We start from the raw sequence: 16903 nt of genomic DNA, 5'->3' as shown, positions 1-16903 counted from the left end.
TTCATTCTTTTGGTTTTTTTTTAATTTATTTAATTTTTATGTATGTGTGTTCAGCATGCCAGAGAGGGCACCATATCCTATTATAGATGGTTGTAGCCACCATGTGGGTGCTGGGAATTGAACTCAGGACCTCTGGAAGAGCAGCCAGTGCTCTTAACCACTGAGCCACCTTTCCAGCCCCTCTTTTGTTTTTTTTGAGACAGGACTTCTCCGTGTAGTCCTGGCCACCCTGGAACCCACTCTGTAGACCAGGCTGGCCTTGAACTCAGAGATCCACCTGCCCTGCCTTCCTAGATTTAAAGGTGGGCACCACCACCTCCTAGCCATATCAGCCTTTAAGTGAAGTTCTGTCTGGTTCCTGCTCTTGTTGTTCATGCCACTCCCCCCCTACCCCCCCGCCCCGCCTGAACCAGATAGTCTCCATGTCCTTTGCCAGCTCTTCTCTACCGTGCCCTGGCTGTTTTGGGCATGGTGGTGCACACCTGTGATCCTGCCACTCAGGAGGCTGGCTTGGGCTATGTAGTAAGACCCCATCTCAAACAAAAACAATCGGGGGTGGGGGTCGGGGTGGCTGGCACCATGTATATTTCAAGCTACTCTAGGGCTGAGGTAGGAGCCAGGAGCTGGAAAGCAGCCTGGGCCATAGAAGGACCCTGCAAGAAAATCAAGAAACTGCTCTCCACCTGCTTTGCAGCTCTTGCAGTAAACTCATCCTCTGCACGGTCCACAGGGTGCTGCTGTCCGTCTTCTCTTGTTATTTATATGATTGACACCATCATTGTCATTCAGACGGGCTGGCTATGTATCATTTTTCTCTCCTAGGTTGAGGCTTCCTCGGCCTCATCCCCTTGAGTAGCTGGGACTCTAGAGATACTCCCAGCACACTCAGCCTGGTATTCTTGCCCCTTATCCCTCAGGGATCACCGTGACACTGCTGTGCTGATTCCTTCGTTCATTCACTCAGCAGTGTCTTAGACTTGAGCTGCTATAACAAATGCCATGGACTGAACTGGATAAACAACGGGAATTGCTGACTGGGTAGCTGGAGGTCAGAGTGCTGCTTCTGGTGTCTCTAGGAACTGTTTCATCAACTTCTCTTTAAAAATTATTTTAAAATTGCCTTCATTGTCCCAGCACTCAGGAGGTAGAAGCAGGCTGGTCTCTGTGAGTTGAGGCCAACCAGGTCTACATGGTAAGTTCCAGGCCAGTCAGAGTTACATGGTGAGACTGTCACAGAAGTATTTTGTGTGTGTTGGGGGAAGGGAGGTGCATGTGGAGATCACAGGACAGCTTTCTGGAGTCCATTTTCTTCTACCATGTTGGTCCTGGGGACTGAACTCAGGTAGCCAGCAATTCACGATCTTGGTCAGCTTCTTGCTGCGTCCTCACCTGCTCTTTCCTCTCGATGCAAATTACTGGGGCCTCTGTTTATCTGAGCATTAACATCTGAGGTTGTGTGTGTGTGCTGTCGGCCAGAGGACAACCTCGGATGTCATTCCTCAGGACACATCCACCTGGCCCCTAACCTTTTATTTTGTGCATGTATGAGCATGTGCATGCATGGCATGCTTGCGGATGGAGGTCAGAATATAATTTACTGGAGTCTGAGGCTCGTTCCTTTTACCCTGTGCCTTTGGTCACTGATCCCAAGCCATCCTGCAAGCCCAGGGATCTGCCTGTCTACTTCTCCAGGGCTGGAATTACTGCCACTGCCCTCTCGGACATTTTATCTATCTTTTTAAATTTGGGTTCTGGGAATTGAACACACACATCTAATCCACACTCTTGCAAAGCAAGGGCTTCACTGACCGTGATTAGTCTAGCCACACCATCCCCTTTTGTTGAGACAGGGTCTCTATAGTTCAGGCTGGCCTGAAACTTGAGGTTCTCCTGCTTCCACTGACTGCAGGCTGGTGTGTACCCCGAGCTTGGCTTAATCACAGTTTTCTGTTTCATCGTTCAGACTATGGACATGAGGAGAGCAGAGGTCTTGTTTGTTCAGTGCTGAATCTCAGTGCCCAGCAGAGAGCATTATTTAGTGCAGACTACACAAATTGTAGAATTAATATTAATAGGTGCTTCTTGGGGTAAAAAAGATGGCAGTCATCCTTGCTTCCCATAAGAGGCCCATGATCCAGTGGAAGGTGACAACTGAGGCTGGTAGGGAAGAAGAGGCAAGGAAGTTTGTGGAGACTCTGGGAGGCACCAAAAGGAATCACTATTCTATTTGACAAGAGGCTGCAACTAATTTTGCCTGATGCCCTAAATCCTGTCCAAGGGCTCCATCTTAAGAACAATCATCTCGCTCACAGGGGTCAGGAATATTTGGACAGACAACTTTCAAACTTAGGCACTTTCATCCGCTTTAAGCTGAGTGCGACGACAGGAAAAAAAGGCTCCCGGAGCCGGTGTACGGAACACAGGAGTAAAATGGCCGCTACCAGGACTGCAGGCGCTATCCTGGGTCATGTGACTAAATAGCTTCCGGTTCCAACCCCGCCCTCCTCCACCCCGGGCTCTCGAGTCCTATTTCCTGGGCTCAGGCCGACCACGCGGGGAGATTCTGCGCTTCCCAGCACCCAGGCGGCTGTGACCCAGAGCGGCCGTGGGCGCATGGAGGGGACCTCGCAGGGGGCGGCGCCCGCCGCGGCGCTGGCCGCCGTGCTTAAGCACAGCTCTGCCTTGCCGCCTGAGAGCGCCAAGGTGCAAGGTTACGACTTCAACCGCGGCGTTGATTACCAGGCACTTCTGGACGCCTTCGGCACCACTGGCTTCCAGGCTACCAACTTTGGTCGCGCGGTGCAGCAAGTCAACGCCATGGTGAGGCGCTGGGCGGCCCCGAAGCGGGACGGGAGGGCGGGACCGCGCCACGCGGATCCGCGTGTGAGTGGCTGGGCGGGGCGGAGTCCTGGTAATTTGGCGGTCTGGGATGGGGGGAGCTTGGGGTTAAAAGAAGGACATTGTAGGAGGAGCTTAAGGACTGGAGAGCCTTGGAGTAGCTTCTCACAGTGGAAGGGGGCTTGAAAAGAAGATGCTGTGTGATTCCTAAAAGGGGACAAACCCTAAGTGACAGACCTGGACCGGGAAAGAGGGGAGTAGGGTCTGCGCAGGGGTTGCGTTTTCGTTTCGAAATAGTCTAGTATTCCTGAGTACAATTAAACTCCGGAGTCCAGTCCACCTGGGGTGCCTCGACGACTGAGGGTTGGAGTCAGTGCAACTTTCCGGTGCCCTCATGCGCAGATTGAGAAGAAGCTGGAGCCGCTACCAGAAGATGAAGACCATCACGAAGATCTGACGCAGAGCCGCCGCCCACTCACTGGCTGCACCATTTTCTTGGGCTACACATCCAACCTCATCAGTTCTGGCATCCGGGAGACCATTCGCTACCTCGTGCAGCACAACATGGTGGGTCGATGTTAGATCTGTGGCCTCAACCTCCCCGGGCAAATGGATAATAAAACTGCTGTTCATTTAAGAGACATGAAGAGGGTTCTGAAGAGACTCAGAAGTTAAGAGTATTTGCTGCTCTTGTGGAAGACCTGGGTTTGGTTCCCAGCACCCATGTGGTGGTTCACAGATGTCTGTAACTCCATTTCCAGGGATGTATGCAATACACTGGTGCACATAAAAAAAAAAAAAGTAATTTCAAAAAAGGATGCGAGAAGATGGATTTTTGTTTTTGAACATGCTGACAGTTCTTATTCCTTAGCCTCCTGAGTGCTAGGATCACAGGAGTGTGCCACATTTTCTGGCTACAGGTCTGCTTTAAGCAGATTAACAGGCTTGCGCTGTTTTGTTGCACGCTTGTGTCTGGATGAGCATGGGCTGATGTCAGGAGTGCGGCGCACGAGCCTTGTTTTCTGTGCCTGTAGGTGGATGTGTTGGTGACGACTGCTGGAGGCGTGGAAGAAGATATCATCAAGTGCCTGGCACCCACTTACCTTGGCGAGTTCAGCCTCAGTGGGAAGGAGCTCCGGGAGAATGGTATCAACAGGTGGGGCTCCCGAGTAGCGGTGGGGCAGGGGACCTGGGCCGAGGGTCTTGGTGACTGATGCCCATGTGCCTCCCATCCCCAGGATTGGGAACCTGCTGGTGCCTAACGATAATTACTGCAAGTTTGAGGACTGGCTCATGCCCATTCTGGACCAGATGGTGCTGGAACAGAACACAGAGGTAGGGCTGGAAGGGTTCAGGAGGACCTGATTAGTGGAGTCAGAAGACGTCCGGGCTAATACTGATGTTCTTCCTTTAGGGTGTGAAGTGGACACCTTCCAAGATGATCTCCCGACTTGGCAAGGAGATCAACAACCCAGAGTCTGTGTATTATTGGGCTTATAAGGTGGGTTGGTGGGGACGAATTCCTGGGCTTTGGCATGCGCTGACTTGTTTTGTCTTTGCAGCTACCTGAGAGTCTCTATAATTATTCTTAGTCTTCCCAGACTTAGATGAGGCGTGTCAAACCCCGAGAGGCTAGTAGGTCATCTGTTGAATGAAGGGCTCTAGTTCCTAGCTATGCCCTACACTATTGGGGGTACTTAGCTGTAGTGCTTAAGAACTCAGTGTGGCCTGACCCAGGGTACCATGCTCCTAGAGACAGTGGTGTTCAAGAGTCTGGAAAATGGTGAACCACCGCTCAGTTTGCCAGACACCTACTTAGAGGCGTGTATGGTTTTCCTCTTATCTACCTCATGTCCACCAGAGAAATAAGCAGCCTGTTCAGGGAGGGAGGGAGGGAGGGAAGATGCCACTGGGTTGGGGACCAGAGTTTTTCTGGGCTCTGAGCTGTAGCTGTTGACTGACTGGTCCTGTCTCCACACCAGAACCACATTCCTGTGCTGAGCCCTGCGCTCACAGATGGCTCACTGGGTGACATGATCTTCTTCCATTCCTACAAAAACCCAGGCTTAGTTTTGGACATCGTTGAAGGTGAGGTGCTCGGGCCCTGGGAGAAGAGGGAGGAGGGTGCACTGAGGCCAATGCCTGATCTCAGCCCTCCCTCTCAGACCTACGCCTCATCAACATGCAGGCCATTTTCGCCAAGCGCTCTGGCATGATCATCCTGGGTGGAGGTATGGTCAAGCACCACATCGCCAATGCTAACCTCATGGTGAGTAGGGTGGCCCTTGACATACAGCATGCCAGGCGTGGACTAGATGGGTCGGAATCCCTTCCTCTGTGGAGTTAGGTTGGATTGAGGCAATCACACAGCAAGAAGTGACATGCATTTTATATGGCAATAATTGTAGGGACATAAGTAATGTCAGTCAGGCAAGGTGACTGTATTCCCAGCTACTTGGTAGACTGAGGCAGGGAGATGGCCTGTACACAGTTCAGGGCTAACTGGAATACTGTAATGTGAAAGGAATGCTGTTTAATGAAGGGAGGGTTGGAAAAGGCTTCTGGGAAATGTGACCGTGAGCAGACATTTTCTAGAGGTGCCCCCCACAGGCCTTATGCTATGGGAAGAACATTCCCGTTGGGTGACTAGCCAGTGCAAAGGCCCGGAGGCACCTCAAGTAGCCAAGGAACAGCTGGTAGTGGAGCGGTGAAGACCTGGAGGCTACACCGCAGAACCAGCAGGGCCTGTGAAACAAAAGAGGGTTTGGAACCCTGTCCTCTGAGGCTGGTGACGCCAGGACTCGGGAGCTTGCAGAGACCTCTTGCAGAGCAGTGCGGGAACAGGTTTGCTTTTCTCAGACGGTTGGTTGCAGCAGGAGCTACTGCTGAGCATAGGGTGTTGGCTACAACTCGGCAGTCCTCTGTGTTCTTTCTTTGAGGCTGGTCTTGACTCCCTGGATCAAGGATCCTCTTTCCTTGCCCTGCCTAGTAGCCGGAACCACAAGCCCGTGCCAGTACAGCTGGCTCGGAAGTCCTTAACCAAAATGCTTGGTAACACCAGTGTATTGGATTAGTATTTTGTTTTTTATATTTAAATTTTGAGATATTTACATACATATTTTGGGGCAGAAACCTAGAAGGAAATCATGTCCAGAATTTAAATGTGAATGAATATAGCTTGAAGGTAATTTCATATGCTATTTTTAGAGATGGTTTTATTTTTAATTATGTGTATACATGTGTGCCTGTGTGCACCTCTGAGTAAAGTGTAGGTGCCCACGAGAGTCCACAGGAGGGACTGGATCATTTGGAGGTGACTTATATATGGTTGTGAGCCATCAGACATGAATATGGGAATTGAATTCAGGTCTTCTGTCAGAGCATGAAATGCCCTACTTGCTGAGCCATCTCTCCAGCCCTGTACAGACAGTGTTCTTACTTTGCCTGGAGCTGACTTGTCACATGGGTCTCAGAAGTGGGTACATTTTGGCTTATGGAGGAAGAGCTTGTATGCAGAGGTGATTGTGTTGGAAACATGGACCATCTTACCTGCACAGTCACTTCAGGCACTGAGGATGGCCCTTCTTAGAAGCTCTCAAGGCCTTCCTTTGTCATACCCCAGCCTTCTCCCTGGCTCTGGCTTCTGACCAGCTCTCTTCTGCCCACAGCGGAATGGGGCTGACTATGCTGTCTATATCAACACTGCCCAGGAGTTTGATGGTTCAGACTCAGGAGCCCGGCCAGATGAGGCTGTCTCTTGGGGCAAGATCCGGATGGATGCTCAGCCAGTAAAGGTAGAAGCTGGCTGCCCAGGGGTGAGGCCATGGGCTGTGGCATGGGTTCCATGGCTCACACAGCCTCTCTGCAGGTCTATGCTGATGCTTCTCTGGTCTTCCCCCTGCTGGTTGCTAAGACATTTGCCCAAAAGGCAGATGCCTTTACAACTGAGAAGAATGAGGACTAAGAAGATTGGTGAAGATTGGGGGTATTTGCTATTCCTTTATTTATTAACTTTATACACCAGTCCCTCCCTGGGCCCACCCATCCCTTGATCAGCAGCATCTCTAGAATAAACGGTCTTTGTTAGGTCTTGTGAGTTGGTCTGGGTCCTTTGGCTTGGTGTCAGATCCCCAAGCCTCAGCCTGCTCCACTCTCTGCCTCATAGGTCTCTTCTCGCCAGTATTGGATGCTGCCCCCCATGGCTGTCAGCAGGCAGGGTTCCGTGGGATGGTAAGCCAATGATTGTACCACACTAGAACCCACGGGCAGGGCCAGTGCCAGGGCACCCTAAGGAATGAATGTTGGGGAACAATTACTAGTGATCAGGCTGTCTCCTTGAGATCTAGCCTGAAGTCCTCAGTCACCTTTCCCTGACTTCTTTTGGTGGTGCTGAGAATGCTAGGCATATCTTGCCACTGAGGCACACCCTTAGTCCGGAGGACATAAAAAGGCCCTGGCCTTGTGACCCCCACCTTACTGTGTCTTCCTAGTCTGAGTGTTCTTGGTACCTTGGGGGGTGCTAGGGATTTGAGGCTTGCACATGCTAGGCAAGTGCTTAACACTGTTCCACCACTGGCCTATAGTGGCTTCTCAAACACTGCAGATGTCAGCTGGGTGGTGGTGGCACATGCCTTTTAATAACAGGACTCGGGAGGCAGAGGCAGGTGGATCTCATGAGTTTGAGGCCAGCCTGGTCTACAGAGCTAGTTCCAGAATAGCTAGGGCTGTTACACAGAGAAGCCCTGTCTCGAAAAACAAAACAGTACAGATGTCATCTGGCCAAACTCCACCTCCAAGTGCTAATTATCTTGAAGTCTCACTTACCTTCCTTTTTTCTTTTTCTTTTTTTTTTTTTTTTTGCTGGGCAATAGCGGCACATGCCTTTAATCCCAGCCCTTGGGAGGCAGAGGCAGGCAGATCTTTGTGAGTTCGAGGCTAGTTAGTCTACAGAGTGAGTTCCAGGATCGGCTCTATAGCTACTGAGAAACCCTGTCTCGAAAAACCAAAACAGAACAAAAGTGTTATTATTATTTTACAAAGGGCTCTATAATCCAGGCTGACCTCAAACTTGCAGCAAAGCACCCCCCCCCACCTTCAGAGTTTCTCTGTGTAACAGCTTTGCCTATCCTAGAACTCACTTTGTAGACCAGGCTGACCTTGAACTCACTGAGATCCGTCTGCCTCTGGCTCCTGAGTGCTGGGATTTAAGGCGTGTGCCACCACAGCGTGGCTCAGCAAACCCTTCTTTATTTGCAATACAGTGCTGAGATAATAGACTTGGAACTCAGTGTCTTCCTGTCATAGCCGCCCCACTTGCTGGGATTACACACATACTACATGCCCAGCCTTCACTTTCCTTTCAGGGGAAGCTCGGCACTGTCCTTAGACTCTAGGCACCTATTCTGCCCACCACTTGCTTCAGGCATGTCTTGTTCGAGTTTCACTGTTCCCTGACATTCTGGGTACTAACAGGTAGACCCAGCGATTGTCGTTTCCCTCGCTACCCCAAAGTTATGATGCTATAGCTTGTAACCTAATACTTCGTACCTTAACAATATCCTTTTGTGTGCCTTTCAAGGTGGATTGTCTTCAGGAGAAGTTGACAGACCATCCTTAGTTCCCAAAGCAAGAGCTGGTCTCAAGGATCCCCTAGTTTTTCCAGTCCTTTTACCGAGCCTAATTCTGTTGGCTGGCCCCAGCACTGATACCTCCTTCCTGGAGGCCCTAGAACCTTGACCTCACCAAGCCAATGGTCCATCTCCCACCTGGGGCATGTCAGGATCTGGGGTTTAAAGCCACATGGAACCCATATGCGGATCAGGGTTTTTGGGTGATGTAAGCCCAGATTCGGTGGCTGGCACTGGCTCCTTGTGCTTGGGTTTGCTTCAGTAGCTCAGCCTGGCATTTACAGCCCTGTCTGACCTGGAACCAGATACAGCCATCACCTTCTCCAGGTCCTTTAGCATATGCTGTTTCCCTTCTTAAAATATGCTTCCTGCTTTTCCTTCCTTCCAGTTCCAGCTTGGGAGGCTGAGGCAGGATGAATCAGAGTCTGACACACTCCCACCTCTACCCCCTCCCACAAGTCTCAGCTCAAATACCCAACATTATTGCTGTTTTTAGGCCTGGATGTGGTTGAGGTAAACACACAGCTGATGCCCTGGCAAGGAGTGAAAGGGGAAGGCTTACCTCTACCAGGTCCCAGAAGAACACCTTCCCATCCTCAGAGCAGCTGACCACGTGTGTGTCACGCTCACTCAGGCAGCAGTCCAGCTTGTACTGCTGGTTCTTATGGCCAACATACCTAGCAGTGAGGGTGGGTAGAATCAGGCTTGCTCCTCTCAGCCCCAGAAGGAGGGGGAGGCCAACCGTGGAGACTCACTCGCCCAGCAGCTCCCCTGTGTCTTTATCTAGAAGCCGCAAAGTAGAGTCCAGACTGGATATCAGAGTGCACTGCCCATCGCGGCTGAAGCAGGTGCAGGTGATGGGGCCTGGGAGAGAGTGTGACAGGCAGGTGAATCTGGGTACTCTTGCCTGCCCCATCTTCTGTCTTGACTGTCCCACTGGGACCCAGGGCCACACTCACTGCCCACGTAGTCTGAGAAGAGCTGCCCCATTCTTAGGTCATAGCGCCTCACTCGGCCATCCACGGAGCTGCAAGAAAAGGTAGATCCAGTGAGTTCGAGGCCAGCCTGGTCTACAAAGGGAGTTCCAGGACAGGCTCCAAAGCTACAGAGAAACCCTGTCTCGAAAAAACCAAAGGGGGGAAAAAAAGTAGATCCAGCCTGAAGCATTGCAGTCTTCTACTCCAGGGGCAGCCTGTGCACCTTACGCATTCCTGGGCATCTAGGAAAGTGTAAGGAAAAGGTGCTCTTCTGCTTTGTGACTCAGGTCCAAGGGACAACTTGGTCCCACTCAAAAACCATGCCCTCTTTTCCAAAATCCCCAGAGCTTCCCAATTCCTGATTGGCACAACAGTCAATCCTATCTGTCTCTGGGTTCTACATCTGCACATTTGACCAACTGCAGAACTATATTTTGTAAGGTTATCATTATCTGTTTTCTCAAGACAGAGTTTCTCTGTAAAGCCCTGGATGTCCTGGAACTCGCTCTGTAGGCCAGGCTGGCCTCGTGTCACACACAAGGCCTTGTGTTCCATCCTAGCACAGCAAACACACAAACCAGAATCACGTAACAGAGTTTGCAGACTCTGCAAGCTATTTTATAGAGGGCTGGACAGCTTAAAATGTGCTCTCCCTGGGAGATCCTGAAATGAGCCTACTACAGTTACCAAAGCAACTGTTCTCAGGGTGTGACTCCTTACCCCTCCTGCTCCACTACCATCCTATTCTTACACGGATGAAGGTTTTGCCTAATCTTCCATCCTTAATGCCGAAACACACTAAGCAGCTTTCATCCCTTTTGAGACAGGAACTCAGGCCTGGATGGTCTCCTTTCACTGTGCTAAGGCTGTCCTTGAACTCATGGAGTACAGGTGTCCTACCACACCTGGCTCACTGGGGAAACTTTCAGGGCACAGCCACTTCATGCCAGTATTTCCCTCAAAGAAACATGGCTTTTCACTACTCTCAGAAAAATAGCCAGGTGGTCGTGGCACATGCCTTTAATCCCAGCACTTGGGAGGCAGAGGCAGGTGGATCTCTGTGAGTTTGAGACTAGCCTGGTCTACAAGAGCTAGTTCCAGGACAGGCTCCAAAACCACAGAGAAACACTGTCTCGAAAAAAACCAAAAAAAAAAAAAAAAAAAAAGAAAAGAAAAAAATGTTCAAATGCCTCCTGCAGCCCTTTGGACCCAGTTCCTTCCATTCCTTCAGCCTCTCCCGCCTGGCCTGTTGCACGTATTCATCATCTTGGGACATGTGCTTGCTCTCCCTCTGGCTTGCCACTAGATGGCTCTTACCCACCCATGGTTGCTCATGCCAGGCCTTTACTAAGAACAATCTTACCACTTCTGCCATCTAAAGCTGCTGTCTCATAACTTCCTCGTGTTCTTGCTGCAATTAGATTAGTCGCATTTCTGCATTCATTCATTCATTCATTCAGTTTTATCTGGTTTTTGAGGAAGGGTTTCTCTGTAGGCCTGACTGACCTGGAATTTGTTCTGTAGCCCAGGCTGGTGTCAGAGATCCACTTGCCTCTTCCTCCTAGTGCTGGGATCGAAGGTGTGTGCCACCACTGCTCAGCTCTAGATAGGCTGGCATTTAACTCTTGGTCCCCTGCCCTCGCCTTTTCACTGCTGGGGAGGTGGATGTCCCCACACCTGCCACAGTTCGCACTTAGTAACTTTTGTTTTTTTGAGACAGGGTCTTTGTGAAGCTCTGGCTGGCCTAGAACTTGTTATGTAGAACAGATTGAGCTGGAACTCAGAAATCTACCTGTCTCTACCTCCTAAGTACTGGGATTAAAGGCATGTGTCACCATGCCTGGCTCATGGTTGCATTTATTTATATTTTTATGAATTTTTTTGGATTATTTTTATCTCATATGTATGAATGTTTTGTCTGCATGTATGTATGTATGTGCACCATGTGTGTCTGGTTCGCTGTTGAGGGCAAAATAGGCTGTCAGATTGCCTAGAACTGGAGTTTTAGCTGGATGTGTGCCACTATGTAGATGTGGGAAATCAAACTGGTTTTCTGCAAGAGCAACAAGTGCCCTAAACCACTGAACAATCCTTCCAGGCCCCACGGCTACATTTATTGACTGTCCTGCTAGGCAGTAGTACTGTGAACTGTAGCTCTTTGACTGGAAGAGCCTGCACAGTTCTCCCAGTAAGCAGCCTGTGCTGAACAAGGGAGATGGAGAGAGTAGGAACAGCAGTGGTGGAAGAGGAAGGTGAAAGAAGCAGACCAGGCGGAGCCCAACCGAGATATAAAGTGTGCACTGGCACAACGTGGAGTCGCCCACAACAAAGTTCTATATCGCCAAACTGAAGTTAAGTGATCTCTTTAGGCTGGGGAGAGGGCTCAGCAGGGGAAAAAGCAAGACTGATGATCTGAGTTTGATCTCTGGAACCCACATAATAGCTGGACGATGTAGTGGGCATCTAAAATTCCAGCCCTCTTATTGGGGAAATGGGAGGTGAGACAGAAGAATATCCTTGGAAAGTCAAGGGCCAGCTAGCCTGGAGTACACAGTATGGTAGAAACAGCAAGAAAGATCCTGCCTCAATACACTGAAGGAGAGAACTGACTCTGTCCTCTGACCTCCACACATGCCTGAGCGCACGCACACATATGTGTGCACACACTCAAAAAAAGCCAAGGTGGTGGTGGTGCACACCTTTAATCTCACACTCGGGAGGCAGAGGCAGGTGGATCTCTGTGAGTTCCAGGCCAGCCTGGTCTACAGAGTGAGTTCCAAGACAGCCAGGGCTACACAGAAACTCTGTCTCAAAAAACAACGAAAAAGCAAAAAGCTGAGTGGGGCACATCAGGTAGCTCACAACTCCCTGTGACTTCAGCTCTAGAGGACCTTAATGCTTAACTCTGCCCCCAGCATATATTACTCCCCCATACAGATGCACATACACTATTGTTTAAGTTTCTTGTGTGTATTTGTGCTTTCTCTGCATATATGTTTGTGTGCCATGTGTGTGCTGGCGCCTACACAGGCTAGAAAAGGGTAGTAGATCCTCTGGAACCTAAGTTACAGAGAGTTGTAAGTCATCATATAGGTGCTGGAACTGAACCTAGGTTTTTTTTTTTTTGGAAGAGCAGCCAGTGCTTTTAACTATGGACCCATCTCTTCATCCCCCATGGTTTTGGGCTACTTGTTTTGACTTACAGAACGAAATTATCAGAGCTGGACCAGGCTTTGAGGTGCAGCGCTCAGGAGGCAGGGGCTGGGAGCATTGCCTGGTCTATATAGTGAGTTCCAGGACAGAATGACCCTGTCTCAAAAACAAAACAGATCTAGGCTGCAGTTCAGCGTGGTGTTATTTTTTGTTTGTTTGTTTGTTTTGTTTTTGTTTTTATTTTTTTATTTTATTTATTTTTTTTTTTTCGAGACAGGGTTTCTCTGTGGTTTTGGAGCCTGTCCTGGAACTAGCTCTTGTAGACCAGGCTGGTCTCGAACTCACAGAGATCCGCCTGCCTCTGCCTCCCGAGTGCTGGGATTAAAGGCGTGCGCCACCACCGCCCGGCTTGTTTTTGTTTTTAAAAAAAAAGGATTTTTTCCGCCAGGTGGTGGTGGCGCATGCCTTTAATCCCAGCACTCGGAAGGCAGAGGCAGGCGGATCTCTGGGAGTTCAAGGCCAGCCTGGGCTACAAAGGGAGTTCCAGGACAGGCTCCAAAGCTAGAGAAACCCTGTCTCAAAAAACCAAAAAAAAAAAAAAAAAAAAGGATTTTTTCCACATAGCTTTGGCCGTCCTGGAACTCAACTATGTAAACTAGGCTGGCCTCAAACTCGGAGATCTGAATGCCTCTGCCTCCTGAGTGCCTGTATTAAAGGGCTGGGCCACCATGTGTCATGGCTCACTCATCATTTCAACACTTGGGAGGTGAAGGCAAGAGGGTTAGGAACTGAAGGCCACCCTGGTTTACATAAGACCCTGTCTCAAAAACACAGTGTCCACTATGATCTCCAGTGACACCAGGGCAGGAGTAAGCTCCTGGACCGACTCACCCTGCCAGGATCTCATGGTCTGACACCTTTACACTGGATATGCCATCTCTTGCTTCATCTAGCGTCTGCACTGGCTCAGGCTTCCGAGAACGGCAGTCCCAGCATCGGATACTGGAATCGATAGAACCTATAAGGCCAACATAAAGGGGAGGTCAGGTTTGAGTCTCTGGGCAGCAACTGGTTTCTTGCTGTCTAAGCCCTAGACTCACCAGACAGGATGACTGTGGCCTCTTCGTTAAACTGAACGGTGTTCACCTTCTGGGAAACAGGAATTACTACTTTAGAGGAGGGGTGTTTGGAAGATTGGGATAAAGGGGAGACTCCAGGTGCACGTTAGAGCAAGGACACACGCTCTTGGTAGGAAGGGTTTAAAGACCTTGGGGAAACTGCATGGGTGTAGGTGATGGGCACACGGGGAAGACTTGTCATGGAAGGATCTTCCTCTGAACCACCTAGGCGCTAATACGGATCTCCACAACGCACACGTTAATGAGGGTCTTCTGGCTTGTACTCACTCCAGCGTGGCCCCGAAATTTGCGCACGACCTGCCCAGTTGCCACATCCCACAGCACCACCGTTTTGTCTCCACCACCAGAGCAGAGATGGCTGTTGTCAAAGGAACTGGTGGACAGGAAAAGGAAGGTCAATATCCACTTAGGATCCTAGCCTCTGCACTCCTTATCCCAGTCTGGCCCCGGACTCACCCGGCTGCATCCAGCACTTCGTAGCCGTGGCCACTGTACGTCCGCAGCAGCGTCCCACGCAGCGGGTTCCACAGCTTTAGGGTTTTATCGCTGCCACACGTCAGGCAGTAGTTGCCATCCACTGGGGAACAGCAGGAGGGGGTTACGGGACCTCCGGGCCTCAGGAGGCAGGAGGCCCAGGATGAAGGCGAGGATGCTTACCATTAAATCGCACGGCTCGCACCGCGCCCTGGCCACAGTCCAGGGTCTTCAACCGTTTCTGCGGCAGCTCCGGGGCCCGTGGCTTTGGTTCAGGAAAAGCCATATTTCAAACGCATTAGACTGTTACCCGCATTGCTGCTGTCTGTATTGAGACTGCCTTGCTTCCAGGCTTTCAAAAGCCCTTGGTCGGGTGTAACCTTATTATTGTCCCCCAGGATCTATTTCCGGCCTGGCATTTCCGTGTTCAGATTTTCATCGCGTTAATGACAGTGTTGGGAACACTGAAGGTTCCTTTCAGTTTTTTCCATACTGCCTACTTTTCAGGAACGATTCTGGTCTTTTCTTATTCTCCATTCTCGGGCTGAGAGCTGTCCTGAGCCTGGGAGCAGAAGCGCTAGGCTACTGGTGTTACTCTAAAAGCAACCCTTCATTCTCACGCCGGAAGCTGCTGGTCTAGCAGTGAAAGAGGCACGGCGTGGTCTTCAGTTCGCGATGTCCACCAACAATATGTCCGACCCACGGAGACCCAACAAAGTGCTGAGGTGAGCAGTCCAGCAAGTCATGGCAAGGCATCTCTGGTTGTGGCTGTGGGTCCAGGCCAAGTTGTCAACCCTGGTGGGACTTGATCGCTCCTGACCCTTGAACATGTCGCAGGTATAAGCCTCCGCCGAGCGAGTGCAACCCAGCTTTGGACGACCCGACGCCGGACTACATGAATCTCCTCGGCATGATCTTTAGCATGTGCGGCCTCATGCTTAAGGTGGGCGGGGTTGAATTTCCCTTGGTGTAGCTCCTCCAGAGAATGAGGCCTGGGGGCGGGTTCAGAAAGAGGCGAGTCCTCTGGCGGGTGCTAGAGGAGGGGATGGGGCCTGTGGTCTGCGGTGAGCGGAGCTTTGGTGACGCCTCCAACAAAGGGGAAGTTGGGATTGAGTCCGTAACTGAGCGGGTTTGAGGGTGGGCCTTAGTTTGAGGCAATTTGCGGACGACTATGGAAAAAGGGCAGGGTCCTTAGCATGTGGGAATGTGGTGGGGTCAGAGATACAACACACACACACACACACACACACACACACACACCAGGGTCAGCAAGCAGCTCTGAAAGGTAGGTATTGAGGTACTTCCTGGGGACAAGGTCCAAGCTGCAGGTGGCTCCTACTTTCTGAGAATCTGGGTTGTGGGGGCTTCTTGACATACTTCTCACTGATCCAATGTCCCCACCCACCTTTCTTCAGCTGAAATGGTGTGCTTGGGTGGCCGTCTACTGTTCCTTTATCAGCTTTGCCAACTCCCGGAGCTCGGAAGACACCAAGCAGATGATGAGTAGCTTCATGTAAGGACCCTGAGCGTGGGGATGGGGTACCATGCCTGCTCGGGAGCTGACACCTCTTTTCTGTCGTAGGCTCTCAATCTCTGCCGTGGTGATGTCCTATCTGCAGAATCCTCAGCCCATGACGCCCCCGTGGTGATGTCACCTGCAGGGCTTGGATCCTGTACTCCTGCCCACCTTCTGGCCTAGCCTTTGGCTATTTCCAACCTACCCTTAGCTGCTGTTTTCAACTTGCCTGAGTGTTGTCTCTGGTCTCCCAGTGTAATGGAGGGAAGTTGGCACTTTCATTGGGTCCTGCTTTTGCTTTGACAAAGGGGTAACCCACAGACTTCCCTTTTACCATCCCTTCCCTGGCCACTGTTATGGGAAACCCTGTTCATGTTTCTAAAAGTATTCACTTGTTTTCTTGTTGAAACCGGTTGATATAAAATTTTCCACTCTGGCTGACTTGTATTACTTCTCTTTTGTTCCTGGGGTGCTCTGCCCAGCGAAGACTGTCCTGTGGGTGCCCCCCCCAGATTTTTTAAACGAGTTAATGTTCATATTTCACAAGTCTCATGTCTTAGGCATCAGGGGCAAGACAGTTACTTCCACACTTGGGTGACTGTTGGCCCTGCCAACCTAACTAATCTTGGCTTTGGTTTTCTTTTTTGTTTGGTTATTTATTTATCGACTTGTTTATTTTGAGGTGCTGGACATGAACTTCATGGTGTTATACATTCTACACAGGTTCAGTACTCCAGAGCTATATTTGTGTGTTCTATATAGCCCTGGCAGATCTGGTAATCATGTATCTGGGATGGCAATATCCCGTCCCAGCCTTCAAGCACGCTAAGATTACAGCTATATACCAACACACCAAACTCTGGCCTGGGCTTTTCTTATTAGAGCAACAGAATAATGAATAGACTGTAGGGGATGGAAAGGGTACGAAAGACTCAGGGTTCTCCCTCCCCTCCAAGGCGCTTTCCAGCTGTTGAGCTGTTCAGACCCGGCTGAGTGCCTCATCTCTAACATCTCTGACATTTCGGTGGCGGTTTGTCCCAAGCCCCACAAGGCAGACCAGAACTGTTTTCGACCCCAGCTTCTAGCTACACTAGGCCCCTCCAGGACCTCAGCCCTAAAGAGAGTGTGGTACCCTAGAATCCCTTCTACACTTTCCACCCCTTAGGAAACACTGACGTC

The 16903-nt window shown here is 50.5% G+C and overlaps 3 protein-coding genes across 4 annotated transcripts; 2 read left to right on the top strand and 1 right to left on the bottom strand.

Moving 5' to 3' along the window:
* The first annotated feature begins 2493 nt into the window (after window positions 1–2493).
* Dhps (deoxyhypusine synthase) lies at window positions 2494–6934 on the top strand. 2 transcript variants are annotated; one of them, XM_057753544.1, is made up of 9 exons: window positions 2494–2820; window positions 3241–3405; window positions 3873–3994; window positions 4077–4173; window positions 4253–4339; window positions 4821–4926; window positions 5004–5107; window positions 6507–6632; window positions 6707–6934. In XM_057753544.1, exons 1-9 carry the CDS (start codon window positions 2614–2616, stop codon window positions 6800–6802), a joined length of 1110 nt encoding a protein of 369 aa, XP_057609527.1. In that variant the 5' UTR covers window positions 2494–2613; the 3' UTR covers window positions 6803–6934. The 2 variants fall into 2 exon arrangements, with proteins under 2 accessions (XP_057609527.1, XP_057609528.1); XM_057753545.1 differs by lacking the exons at window positions 2494–2820; window positions 3241–3405 and having other exon boundaries at window positions 3962–3984.
* Wdr83 (WD repeat domain 83) lies at window positions 6825–14576 on the bottom strand. Its single transcript, XM_057753546.1, has 9 exons — window positions 14392–14576; window positions 14191–14311; window positions 14002–14107; window positions 13696–13744; window positions 13487–13613; window positions 9425–9492; window positions 9221–9329; window positions 9028–9142; window positions 6825–7125 (listed from the first exon to the last, which is right to left on the bottom strand). Exons 1-9 carry the CDS (start codon window positions 14492–14494, stop codon window positions 6976–6978), a joined length of 948 nt encoding a protein of 315 aa, XP_057609529.1. The 5' UTR covers window positions 14495–14576; the 3' UTR covers window positions 6825–6975.
* A 114-nt stretch (window positions 14577–14690) lies between these two features.
* Window positions 14691–16160, top strand: Wdr83os (WD repeat domain 83 opposite strand). The gene is made up of 4 exons (XM_057753547.1): window positions 14691–14933; window positions 15046–15151; window positions 15624–15721; window positions 15791–16160. Exons 1-4 carry the CDS (start codon window positions 14884–14886, stop codon window positions 15855–15857), a joined length of 321 nt encoding a protein of 106 aa, XP_057609530.1. The 5' UTR covers window positions 14691–14883; the 3' UTR covers window positions 15858–16160.
* Window positions 16161–16903: the final 743 nt, after the last annotated feature.

This window comes from Chionomys nivalis, chromosome 21 (assembly GCF_950005125.1).
Source record: "Chionomys nivalis chromosome 21, mChiNiv1.1, whole genome shotgun sequence".
Classification (NCBI taxonomy): domain Eukaryota; kingdom Metazoa; phylum Chordata; class Mammalia; order Rodentia; family Cricetidae; genus Chionomys; species Chionomys nivalis.
Note: the sequence above shows the minus strand (reverse complement) of the source record. Positions and strands in the feature narration are given on the sequence as shown.

Bases quoted from the DNA above. Each gene is read 5' to 3' on its own strand.
- Dhps (XM_057753544.1), top strand. From the start codon at position 2,614: ATGGAGGGGACCTCGCAGGGGGCGGCGCCCGCCGCGGCGCTGGCCGCC. The intron at 2,821-3,240 runs GTGAGGCGCTGG...CCTCATGCGCAG, and splicing joins TGCAGCAAGTCAACGCCATG to ATTGAGAAGAAGCTGGAGCC. The intron at 3,406-3,872 runs GTGGGTCGATGT...CTGTGCCTGTAG, and splicing joins ACCTCGTGCAGCACAACATG to GTGGATGTGTTGGTGACGAC.
- Wdr83os (XM_057753547.1), top strand. From the start codon at position 14,884: ATGTCCACCAACAATATGTCCGACCCACGGAGACCCAACAAAGTGCTG. The intron at 14,934-15,045 runs GTGAGCAGTCCA...AACATGTCGCAG, and splicing joins AGACCCAACAAAGTGCTGAG to GTATAAGCCTCCGCCGAGCG. The intron at 15,152-15,623 runs GTGGGCGGGGTT...ACCTTTCTTCAG, and splicing joins TGTGCGGCCTCATGCTTAAG to CTGAAATGGTGTGCTTGGGT.
- Wdr83 (XM_057753546.1), bottom strand. From the start codon at position 14,494: ATGGCTTTTCCTGAACCAAAGCCACGGGCCCCGGAGCTGCCGCAGAAA. The intron at 13,745-14,001 runs GTGAGTACAAGC...CCTGTTTCCCAG, and splicing joins AATTTCGGGGCCACGCTGGA to AAGGTGAACACCGTTCAGTT. The intron at 7,126-9,027 runs GTAAGCCTTCCC...TTCATTCCTTAG, and splicing joins TCTTCTGGGACCTGGTAGAG to GGTGCCCTGGCACTGGCCCT.